The sequence below is a fragment of the Cryptotermes secundus genome, unplaced genomic scaffold (genome assembly GCF_002891405.2).
Source record: "Cryptotermes secundus unplaced genomic scaffold, Csec_1.0 scaffold2, whole genome shotgun sequence".
NCBI classification, from domain to species: Eukaryota; Metazoa; Arthropoda; class Insecta; order Blattodea; family Kalotermitidae; genus Cryptotermes; species Cryptotermes secundus.
The window spans coordinates 622,315-635,137 of record NW_019728496.1 but is presented as its reverse complement, the minus strand read 5'-3'; the positions used below and the strand labels follow the sequence as shown (position 1 = coordinate 635,137).

Here is a 12,823-nt window from a genome sequence, read left to right as displayed (position 1 = left end):
TGCCAAGGTAGAAGCGACAGTAACTCCAATTCATAGGGCCGCGCCATAGCTCAAGCGGTTATTCGCTGGCTTCCCACTGCGGCGGCACGGATTCGATCCCGGGTCTGGTCAAGTGAGATTTGTGGTGGACAAAGTGGCGCTGGGGTAGGTTTTCTCCGAGTACTTCAGTTTCCCCTGCCAATCTTCATTCCACCAATTGCTCCACAATCACCCTCACCTATCATCTGGGGCTGGTACAATAAGCCAGAAGTGGCCGCAGTACAAGGGACTTAGTCCCACCCCACTAGCAATAAAAAAACTCCCAATTCATAAAAAGATCCTGAAATTCGATGCAGAAACAGATTTCAGAAAAAAAAACTATACAATTTCTGTTCAGATCTAAAATAGCGGCCTAGCGGAATCAGTATTTAGCTTTCATTTGGGTGGTTTTAAATTAATGAACCACTGTTCATGGATATACGTGTAGGGCGGTACGCGTGGCGGGAATGACGGGTTCTAGTTCGGATGATTTGATTTATTAGCACCTTGGTTACAAGTTCACTTAATCACACTTAAATACAGCAAATAGAGCGACATCGCTGGGACCTGCTTATTTACCTAGATCTAGGATATTGCCATTCTTCTTCCGTTCGCGTCTCAAAGAGATCATATGCAGTTATTTTATTTCACGAAAGCTTTCCTTCTCTCGTAGAGGAGGCATGAACACAAAATTGGTCATGAGTCCCAAAGGGACCTGAAACCAAGAATAACTGTACTTGCTAGGACCAGTAGAAAATCACTGCACTGCATTAGCAAAGGTTTGAAACAAGGCTATGATAAATTACGTGTAATATCTTTTTGTCTCAAAACCTGCCACGGATTATTCTGAAGTCTAGGAATCCATTGCAGATCAAAGGGGTTTCCAATAGTAGGGATGATGGCAAGGTAAAGCTGTCCATGCCCTTAATTAAGCATCAAACCGAGCAATCGTAAATGTAAATGTAAAGCTATCCCTAAAACAGGCTGTGGAGGTCCATAGGATTGTGAGACGTCGAAGCTCCCACATTTGCTAGACAGATGGCGGTGAAGTTGTCAGCCTCACCCGCCGGCCACACTTTACCCCCCCCCCTCCAAGAAGATTCCTGGTACTCATTTCCATTAGAGACTGAGTCGATCCAGGGTCTTAATGCGCCTGGAATTATTAGGTCGATAGGAAAACCCAATGACTCCAAGGGGAACCGAACCCGCGACCTTGTGGCCTGTAGCATAGTGTCTCACACTAACTGACTAGCGCCCTGGGGCAGAGTTCTTCTCGAGAAGCTAATGTTTAGCAGAAGACTAGGGACAGAAGTCGCAAGTGGTGTTGGCGTCCAGCGTGAACAAGGTATGTAAGACGTGACGGTGGTCCAGTTGGGGGTGGCAGAGATGTAAGGGTTGGGGGTGAGGTCAGATCAATACAATGCGTGGTGGTGCTGCTAGCGGTGGAAGCAACTCACCCCTATCCAGTCCAGCCGTTCGTCCACGTCTTCCAGAACTGACTGCTGTGATCTGGAAGCCTTACTGGGCCTTGCAGTATGAAATGACTTGTTTAGAAGCGCATTGCACCCCATGAGCTTTGCGAGGTGTTCTTCAGGTCAAAATCTAAAAAGAAAGAAAAATCACAATAAGGAAGGGGATTCACGGACCTTGCTTCCTGAACTCAGGATCGAATTTCTTCTTAATATATAACGACTTCGTACAGAGAGTCAAACCCCCGCTAGTTCCTGCAGAGATTCCTTCTGGACGAAATTTCAGTCAACGTCCATTTAGGAGAAAACGTACGAGGTATGATAAATATGAGGTTCTCATGACAGTGACTGAAGATTCCATGCCCTCTGGGATCTGGCGCCGTGTAGCTGCTGGGTCAGCCTCCCACTCCCTCACCCTACACCCTTGCCACTTTATTTCACAATCGACCTATATTTCTAACCTGAAGGAGGAGGCAGCAAGTCCTTCCGAAACATTCGTGCCGGAATGCATTGAATTGCAAACTAAACACATGAATGGATATGCTCAGGATACATTAATTATCTAAGTGGAAGTGAAATAAATGAAAAACGCTGAAACAGAGTAACAGCAATATATAGTGTCTTCAGATTAGGAATATAAACACGTGACATAATCAAGGCTGTAGTCGAGCCGGAGGAAAGGGGGGGGGGTCAGAGCGCTCCCTAGTGTGTGTTTGATCTCCGGGGCTCTACCCTGGCACTTATTTTATGCACTTATTTTATTTTATTATATAAAATTTCTGAGGTGTAAACGACAGCCCCTCAACTATGTATGTTTCATGAGTTGTTTGCCGTTCAGTTCTGTATTTAAATGTGTAAAGACATTGCTAGGTAATAAGGATAGTTTCATATCAGCATATATACATATGCATTTATTTTCAAAATGGAAACGGGTCTTGAACACTATATACAATATTTTAAAAATAGAAGCTTGTCATTTAAGAATAATATAAGCTTACAATATTATATTTGAGCATTCTGTTACACTCACACAATATATATGAGACAAACACCGTCTTAAGTGCAACAATTTAATTGCAGTTCTTTCTTCTTTCCCTCCTCCACACTACATGCAGTGTAGGTGTAGTGTAGGACGGTGTTTGTCTCATATATATATAATATAAGCTTGCCTAAAAGGATAAGAATCAGGCCCTGTTAATGGCAGGCTTTTTTTGTATTAACTCCATGGGAGAAAATCCATCCTGAAAAGCTAATAGTTGCTAAGGTAAAGACATTCTCACAATTTTATAAAGCCTAAGTTTTATTACCGTGTTCACAACAGCCCTCCACTGGTCCTTACCCTGAACCAGATGAATGCAGACCACACCCCTTCCCTATTTCTTAAAATTCATTTCAGTACTTTTCTCCATCTACTCTTAGGTATTCCAAGTTATCCTTTTCCGCCAGGTTTTCCTACAATAATTGGTATGCATTTCTCTTCCACTCGCGTCAGTGGCCATGATCGTCTCGTGCTCCTTGGTGTCATCATCATTGAAGAGCATAAATTATGAAGCTCCTCATAATGCAATTTTATCCACACTTCTGTTACTTCTTCCGCCTCGGATCAAACTACTGTCTTCAGTAAACTTTTCTCGTATACCGTCAGTCTGTATTCTTCCTTCAATATGAGAATCGAGCCATACAAAACAACAGACAAATTTAGAGTTTTATATATTTTAACCTTCGCATTATTCAGGTAGCAGACGGGAAGACTAACGAGTCCGAACGTAACGGTAACAAGAATTTTCAAAATTAGAATGCATTTACTTCATCTATAAACGTAAATCTGGATCATTAAAGCTATCCCTGTAACAGACCATGGAGGCCCATAGGGTTGTGAGACATCGAGGCTCTCACATTTTCTAAACAATCGGCTCACAGATGGCTGTAAGGTTGTCAGCCTTAAGCACTGGCCGCCTTTTACCCCCCTCAGAAAGATTCGTCGTTCACAAATATATGAACTCTGTCATATTTTCAGTGGATCTATTAACTCAATTTGTGTGTGTTACGGACATTGCCTGAATTCTGCTAACGAGACGTGAATATGAAACAGATCCCCCTGCTTTTGTTTCTAGACAGATTTTTCTTCCCCCTTGGCACTACAGCCCCAGTGGGCCTAGGCCTACCTCCATGAACTTCTCCGTTCACTTCGGTTTTTCTAGCTCTGACACATTCGGTAGGACTCGTTGGGCGGGTGATCAGCTCGTCGCAAGGCCTCTACCTGTATACAAACACAGAAAAACGCACACACACAAACTAAACATCCATTCCCTGAGTGGGATTCGAACCCACGATCCCGGTTTCCAAGCGAGCGAAGACAGTACATGCCTTAGACCGCTCGGCTACCGTGACCGGCCCTAGACAGATTTTACTGAACTATATTCTTGATTATTCTCGTAGTAATTTCTTCATTCTCTGTAAAAGAAATACTGTGTCTTCACTCGCACAGCTAATTCTGGGCTAGGAACAAAAGAGAGGCGCAATCCGTCATGGCCTTGCCGCGCAGACATTAGCAAACAGAATGATATAGAATCTGAAGGGAGGATCGCATCATGCAATGCTACCATCAGATGGCTTATCTATTAAGAGGCATATAAAGAAAGAACCTCTGTACAGCAAGAAATCACAACAGCTTCAAAACCAAAACCGAGGAGGTAACAGCAGTTACAAAAAAAAAAAACCCCCGAGATGATGAAACCATGCGTAGAATAAACTCTGGCAATACCTGTTAGTATTCAGTTCACAAACTATTATTATTCTCCCTGGTTTCAAATATATTCTCTAAATATTTTATCACTTGTTTTGTTTGGTTCTGAAATGAGCTCTCTGGCACTGAAGGAAAAACACGGATTCCGGGCGTTCTGGGGAATATTTAGACCCAAGGCAGATCACTCATTACAATAATAATATTAATAATAACAACATGGTAGCTACTTAAATGGGTCAGTATTCGACTACTGACTCTCTGTAACACGGACACAATCTCTCGTACTACTATCAACGAACTAGAAAAATTAAAACTGAATTACTTGCGTCACAACCAGCAAAAAACTCAAATTTCTTGGGGTGGGATGAGACTGAGTCCACTTGGTACGTCGGCCACTGACTGGCCTATTGTACCAGCCCCGGATGGTGAGTGTAGAGCAGTCGGCGGAATGAGAATTGGCAGTAGAAACCGAAGTACTCGGAGGAAAACTGCGCCAATGTCACTTTGTTCACCACAAATTCCACATGACCTGGCCTGGGCTCGAACTCGGGTTGCCGCGGTGGGAAGCCGGCGACTAACCGCTTGAGCTATGGCTCGGCCTTATATACGAGTATGCCCCAGAGTAAGTCATTAGTTGAGTGAGTAGATTCTAAAGGGTTCTGACGATGGTGTATAACATCCAGAATTATTGTTTTTGGGGGGGAAGTCTGTCCATTGTCCTGTATTCTAACAGTTAGAGAACAGAACGTTTAGAAAACTTGATCTGTTTCCATCCTCTGGTGAGTAGGAGAGACACCGGACGGAAACAGATCCAGTTTCCGAAACGTCGTGTCTTCTATTACCTAGAATTCCGGACGATGGAAAAAGTTAAAAAACCCCAGTAATTCTGAGGATTAAATGAATGTCTTGATAATCATGGCACCGACATTGGGGAAGGGGTTGTGCAAGCCAGGCATATTCCTCCAAATTTTTGCAAACGCTAACAAAACCACCCAAGGAAGGAAATATATCAATCAGTAACATTAAAAGTAAGAAAAGGTATCCCTGTACCAGGCCGTAGAGGCCCATAAGGTTGTGAGATGTTGAGGTTCCCACATTTTCTAGACAATCTGCTCATAGATGGCGGTAAGTTTGTCAGCCTTACGCGTCGGCCGCCCTTTACCGCCAAGAATATTCCTGGTACTCATTTCTGTTAGAGGCTGAGCGACCCCAGAGCCATAGTGTGACTGGAAGGATTAGGTAAATTGAAAAAAGTCCACCTCATCGGGATTCGATCCCGCGACCTTCCGGCTTGTGGCATAGTGCCTCAACCAACTACGCTACCGCGTGCCCATAATTAATGATACTAAAAATTAAAATTATTCTTAAAAGTATTTTTAGGTTTGGAATACTCAACAGCGATCAGTAAAAATAATCTTAATTGGTTTGAAATAAATTTGTAAGCAAACTTTCTGGTTGCTCCGTCTTCGAAAACTATCTATCCCAGCAGCTTGGGGGAAAAGAAATCTATCGACTTTCAAAACACCAGTTAACTTGTTTCTCTTTCCGCTGTAACAGCATGACGTCCTAAGTTATCCATATACAACGTACACTTGCTCGGACGGGTCACATCTGCCGCACACACGGCCTACGCTTGCAAGCCGACAGTGACAGTGTGTGACCCTGCAACGGGGAAGGATGCGCGTACAAACAAAATGACCTGCAGTGATAATTCATCATGACCGATGTGAATAGACCACTGGCTGGACAAGCTGTTCAAATCCCGACAGGGGTAGAAATTTCCACTTCGTCGCAGCGCCCAGAACGCTTTGGGGCTCACCCAATGTCTACCGGGGAGGGGAGGGGGGACTTTTTATTCGTCGCTAAAACTTCCGTGGAATAATTCCAACCAACCACCATCTATTACCGAGGCCAAGAATACATAACCATAACTCCACTTCCCTACACACCTTCATATAACTCCGTGGCCTGCAGTCCGCAAGCGAACTATACCGACCGAGTGACCGAGTGAAGTTAGTGCAAATGCGGATAGATGGTGTCACGTGGTCAGTGCAACGGATCCCCACGGCCATTAATCTTGGTTTTCTAGACTGGAGCCTCTATTTCCTTGAAATAACTCCTCAATTATCCTCACGAGGCTGAGTGGACCCCGTTCCACACCCACTACTTTTCAGAAAATCTGGTAACGCCAGGAATCGAACCCGGACCTCTGGATCTGTAGCCAGGATCTCTTACCACAGAGGCGGTCCCAAACATCTTCATATGGTATTTTTAATTAAGCATGTGGACAAATACTTAACACGTGTTTTCGATATTAGGGGTGGAAGGACTTGCCGTTGGGGGGGTTTTGCAAGCCGCTACCACAGCCGGGTTAAGCTGAGGATCAGTTAAAACGGTATTCCCTGGCCTTAGTCCTTTGAAGATTTGTACCTGTGCCGCCTGGAATCTTGTTGTTTGGAAGTGTATGAATTGCACTACAAAGGTTTAGAAATTCGACAAGTTGTAAAATATACAAGACCCGTGCCGCTTCTTCTGCGCCCCCCATAAAAGGTTATTGGCTTTTCCGTAACAGCAATAATCATAAATGTGAGTGCCTCAAAAATGAAATCTGGAACACAATGTCATTTTGAAAATTCAATTACTGTGTTTCTCGACATTATCCATTGTCCTGCATTTTTATTTAAAGAACACAACGTTTCGCTGAACTCATACACATTTAGGCCCAATCGATAGGGCCAGTCCCTATCTCCAATCTTCAGAACTTTGTGTTTAAATAAGAAAAAGGGATGATGGATAATGTCCACAAACACAATGATTGTATTAGTGTACCAACGTCACAAACTTTCAGATATTATTTTGAAAATTGTTGAAAATATGAATTGATTTTTGCAAAGAAAACAGCAATGGGAAGAATGGGCTCCATAAAGATAAAAACAAATATAAAGCTATAAAGGAACTTATGTCATACAGTCTTCTGTGATGTGAACCCGTGTAGTCTGGTAAAAATTACTTGTTTTGGAATCCCCTGACTCCATTTTCAGTAATTTTACTACGAATTTTGTATGAATACCTTATATTTTGGTGGCGCGCTGTGGCATAGTTGGTTGAGGCACAAGCCGGATGGTCGCGGGTTCGGCTTCCGATGAGGCAATTAAATTTTTCAATTGACCTAACCCTTCTAACCTCTAACAGAAATGAGTACCAGGAATCTTCCTGAGTTTAGTGTCCATTATTAACAGTTTTCGTGCAAACATCGCGTCGCACAAAACTTGTTAACTTTAAAAGTTTAAAAGTTCCCTGCATGCTTCGGCCAGTATGGTCACCATCAGGTGTTAACATATTTTTGATAAGGAAACTGCTCTCTTCTCTTGTTAATATACTCGTAAATGCAGGTCCCTTCGTTGCATCTATGCGTTGGTGCATTGCGTTCTTCCTTGTTTCAGAACATACCTTCTCCAATTGTTGACTGCATATCTACCGACAGAAGGACGGCTGAGTTGGGTGCACATTCCTCAGGAATGAGCCTCAAAGTCAGCAATAATTACGTGATGAGTGTGAATACAGAGCCTTGTGATAAGGCTCGGGTCCTTCTAGACCGGGGCAGGGCTCGGATATGAGTGATCTAACCAAAGAGAAGACTGTAGATATTTGGAAATTGTAACGAGAGAAATTCCATGTTTTTACCGGAGCATAATTACAGTCCCCCAATATCTGCTGAGCTATTAATCTTGTCTGACGTGAAAACTGCCTAAACCAGTTCCGAATATCTTGCTCTCAATGGTACCAGGCACTCCCCGACTTTAATCTGTCCTTAATTACTTCATGGATGTCATCTTGATTTGTAACTGTCGTTCTGTGTCGTACGCATCAGCCACTGGAAGGCCGGTTTGGCTTCACGCTCGGACCGGAAGGATGATTGAAGAGTTGGAGGTGCGGGCACTCTGAAGAACCATCGGGTATGCCACGCGCCTTCCGGTCACTACTTGACCCCAAGGGCTAGGATCACAGCGGGGAGGTCTGCAGAACGATTCTCGGTAAGTAGAGTTTGAAAATAAATATGCAGATTTGGTGAGACGAGAACTCCCGCCGTGACAGGTATGGACGTATACTGCCTTACACCGTACAGTCTGATAGGTAGAGAGTATGGTATTGTATTGATGGGGCAGTACAATGAAAAATTTTATGGGAGAAATATATCACAAAATTGACTCTGAATATAAAGTTAGATTCCTCTTCTGAAACGTTGCTAACCGCCTTCCTGACTATTAACAAGTAATTGTATGGATCAGATCCCTTCTTGAGAACTTAACAGTTGCTCACCTAGTCAAGAGGTTCCCAGAATTTTATGGAAACCCATGATTCACTATCGTGTTTACTAGAGCTAACCCGTATCCCTTGTCGTAAGCCAGAAAAATATGGTGCACGCCAAGATCTGTGTCAGTAAGGTACTGACAACGGAGGCTGAGAGGGATATCCGAACAGAAGATGGATGAAATGATATGAAGTTTAAGAAAACTGAATAATTAGAATTTTCATAACTCGTACTTTTCGCCAGATACAATTAGAATGATTAAGTTAAAATGGATGAGATGGGTACCACATGTATGTACCACACATGATGAGAAAAAAATGAATGCAGGTTTTCTGCAGAAAAGTCAGAAGGAAAGAGACCACTAGGAAGACGTAGGCGGAAGGATAATATTAGGATATTAGATAGGATGGGGTAGTATATACTGGACTGAGCTGGCTAAGTATAGGGACCAGTGTAAGGCTCTTGTGAACACGGTATTGAACCTTCGTGTTCCATAAAATATTTGGAAATTCTTTAGTAGCTAAGCAACTGGCTGCTTCTCCAGGACTCAGTTCCATGAAGTTAGTTAGTCGTTAGTACTATCCTCCCATCTACGCTAAGGTCTTCAAAGTTGTCTCCTTCCTTCCGGTTTTCCTACAAAAACTTTGTATGCAATTCTCTTCTCTCGCATGCGTCCTGCATGTCCCTCCCACCTCATTCTCCTTGATTTGACCAACATATTGATACCGTGGGGGGGGGGAGTATAAGATACCTCTTGTGGTACCGGACTTCAAGGTGTTATTGCCCAGAAGAACTGAATAGCTGCAACTATTGACTTCTGTGCCGGGGAAATGACAAGCGAACGTTGTACATACAAAACAACCTGACAGTGGACATTCAGTTGAGTGGCCGTGCCCCAGTGGTCAGTAGTGGTCACTCGGCACCGCGCGTGCGCAACCGGTCAGCCGCACGCGACGCACCGGATTAGCGAGTGCCATACCGGATCTGCCTCCGACTGCAATTAGATGGATTAACCTCCCTTCCTGTGAAACTTTCACCCCTTCAAAGAAACTGTCCGCAGTAAATTGACGGATTATGCAAATGTATATAACACCTCTGAATAGCAATAAGGAGCTAAGTACAGGAGGATCAGGCAGCATGCATCCTGTCGCAGATGTGACCTGCAGAAAGCAAGAAGCTTACTTCCTACTAAGGGCTCCACGTACTCGGAACTCAGTCACGGCATCAACAGATTGAATACTGACAGCGTACAGAACACAGATTAGGGGAAACTCAGCGAAATAAATATTTTTCACAAGTTTTGACGAAAGCTGACGAAAGAATAACTACTCCTGGGAGATCCGCGTACCGGAAAATTTAGTACTACCTGCAACTGTGCGTCCAGTGCTCTGATAATGCACTATATTGACATAATTTCACGCAGCATCATTACGATTTTATTATACAGAAATGTGTGACCTTTATGAACATACATTTAAAGATAAACATAAAATTTATTATCTGCATAGGAATTTTTCTCAGACATTTTTGTTCCAATTAAATTAATTATATATTTTAAGCCGCTGAACCTGAGTCATTTGAATCAAGACCACAGTTTCTCCGCATTTCTTTAAAGATCGTTCTTAAAATTATCCTCTCATCTGCACCTAGGTTTCTCATGTAGTTTCTTCCCTTCAGCTTTTGAAACCGAGACCTCTCTCGCCTCCCCCTAGTGCTACATGTCCTGCCCACGCATTCCCACCTGACTTGCGCACCCAAATGATACGTCATGAAGAGACAGTGACGAAACTGCTCACTGTGGGACAGACCACCTCTTCCATGGAAGGTGAGAAAAATAATAAGCATATTTCTCATTTAATTCTTAACATCTATTATGGAAATATAGCTCAGATAATTAAAACTGTTAGAGACACAAGCTTAATAAACCGTCTCTGTGGTCTCGTGGTCAGAGTTCCTGGCTACAGATCCAGGGGTCCGGGTTCGATCCCGACGCTACCAGATTTTCTGAAAAGTAGTGGGTCTGGAACGGTGTCCCCTCAGCCTCGTGACGATAACTGAGGAGCTACTTGAATGGAAATAGCGGTTCCGTTCTAAAAGACCGAGATTAACGGCCGTGGGGATCCGTTGCGCTGACCACGCGACACTCTCTATTCGCAAAAGTTCGCACTAACTTCGCCAACAAGCGGCGGTCGCTAGGTCGGTATAGTTCGCTTGCGGACTGAAATCACGCAGTTTGTTTTTTGTTTTTTGTAGCTTAAAGATTTATTTAGCCGTCAAATTGAAAAGTGGAAGGCAGGGGTGTGTGTGTGTGTGGGGGGGGGAAACTTGGGTCTGAGGAGAAGAAAGTAACAGAAGAATGGAGTAAATCCCATACAGACGACCTTTAAAGTTTTACTGTTTATCAGGTACTATTAATATAAATAAATGAACGAGAGTAAGATGGGCGGAGCATATAACACGCATGGCTGAGAACGGAAGTGCTTAAGAGTTTGGTTAGAAACCCTGAAAGAAGTACCCCACTTTGAAGACCAAGACGTAGATGGGAGAATAGCGTCGAGAAATTAGGATGTGAAGTTGAGATCAAAATTATTTTAATAATAATGAGGACTAGTACGTGAATCGTGTGTCAACACTGAAATGAACCTTTGAATTCCATGAAATGCGAGGAATTTAACTATGTGAGCAACTACCAGCTTCACAAAGACTCTTTTCTATAGAGCTAGACAAGATTTGCAAGTAAGTTTAGAATATGTCTTATCAAGCTTAAGCTCTTTGAAGAATCCTCTCCAAAAATGTCATTGTAGTATCTTTACTGATAACAGCAGTGACAGATAAGGGGTGGTCAGATGTAAGTTACCTCCAAATAAGGCGCTTACGTTTAAACTGCAGTAAAAGCCTCGTGAATTTTGAGATTTCTACTGCGAAAACAATGAAGATTCTAGACTTATAAATTGTATTTCTGCAGATAGATATTAATATTTCGATGAAATCTGCTGCCTCTCTACCAAACTATCTGGCGTCATCTCTCAGACTACAGTAAATTTCAGTACACGGCCTCTTAATATTTTCCAAACTGAATCCACGTGCGTTACATATGTTGGGACCCATTCATGTGCCATTACAAGTTGCATATCTATGTGTCATATGCCACTCCTGCGCCGATCGCACGTGCTAATGTCTGTTCACTGGTCATCACTTATATTGAGGGGTCTTGCTGCTAACAAGAGGGATAGATGGACGTCCGTCGTCTTACAAGGGGTTGCTCACCCTTCACTCAATAGCCTCGTCTGACCACGACATAAAAATTTATTAGATCGTGGACACCAGCTCTGTTTGCAAATAAACACTCCTGACAGCTGCAAGTCGTGGATTCGATTCTTCGTAAGCTCGCAAATGGCACTGCTTTAAAAGGTGCGGATTGTTAGACCGATAGCCAGACAAACATGGCGTCGGTATAGGGACGGGCTACGGGCTAGACGGTCGGGTTTCGATTATCGGCAGTGGCAAGACTTTCCTCTTCTCTACAGCGTCCAGGTCGGCTCTGGGTTCCACCCAGTTTCCTATCCCATGAGCACCAAGAGAAATTTCTCGGGGGATAAAGCGACCGGAGTGTAAAGCTGACCTCTCACCTCCGTCTAATGCCGAGGTTAAGAATTATGGAGCTGTATCTCCACGCCCCCATATGTCTTCATGGCATAGTGCTTAACTAAAAGCACAGGGACATCACCTTTTTGTCAAGCGGGCAGTGGGAGTTCCTTTAGGTCTGCTTGGGTGTGGAACGTGGTCTCTCACGTTAAGAGAGGAACATGGAACGAGGAGCAGAACAAGTAGATCGAGGGACAATGTAGCAAGCATAGGACAGAAATCAATTGCACTCAAAGAGTTCCGTTAGGAAGGCCTGACGGAAGTTGAGAGCCTAGGCGTGGGCGATAGAACAACTATCATAAACTAAAAACTAAACTCCGTTGCCTTAGTCCTCAGACGAACTATACCGACCGAAGAAGTGACCGCCGTTTGTCGGCGAAGTTTGTGACTTTCGAACAACACTCATACGGATATCACAGAGGCGCGAGCGCCTCCACACAAAACGAAAGGAGAAACAGCTCAACAACACAGATTCTTAACCAACTATAAAAAGGAGGAAACAGCACTGCGCAGACTTCTAAGGACGACAATATCACCCCAATATCCCGTTCATGGAAGAGGCACGAAGACACGAACCTTAGAGGTTTAAGATTTTATATATTACGAATTTTAATAATTTTTAAACTCAACCAT

General features: G+C 43.4%; 1 protein-coding gene across 1 annotated transcript in view; it reads right to left on the bottom strand.

The window, feature by feature from the left end:
• Positions 1 to 1,501: 1,501 nt before the first annotated feature.
• The window catches only part of LOC111865124 (E3 ubiquitin-protein ligase Zswim2-like), a 111,099-nt gene continuing 99,777 nt past the window's right edge, over positions 1,502 to 12,823 (bottom strand). Inside the window, exon 12 of the mRNA XM_033751693.1 lies at positions 1,502 to 1,620. Coding sequence (XP_033607584.1) covers positions 1,568 to 1,620 — 53 coding nt within the window. The 3' untranslated portion in view covers positions 1,502 to 1,567. The remainder of the gene's footprint in view (positions 1,621 to 12,823) is intronic.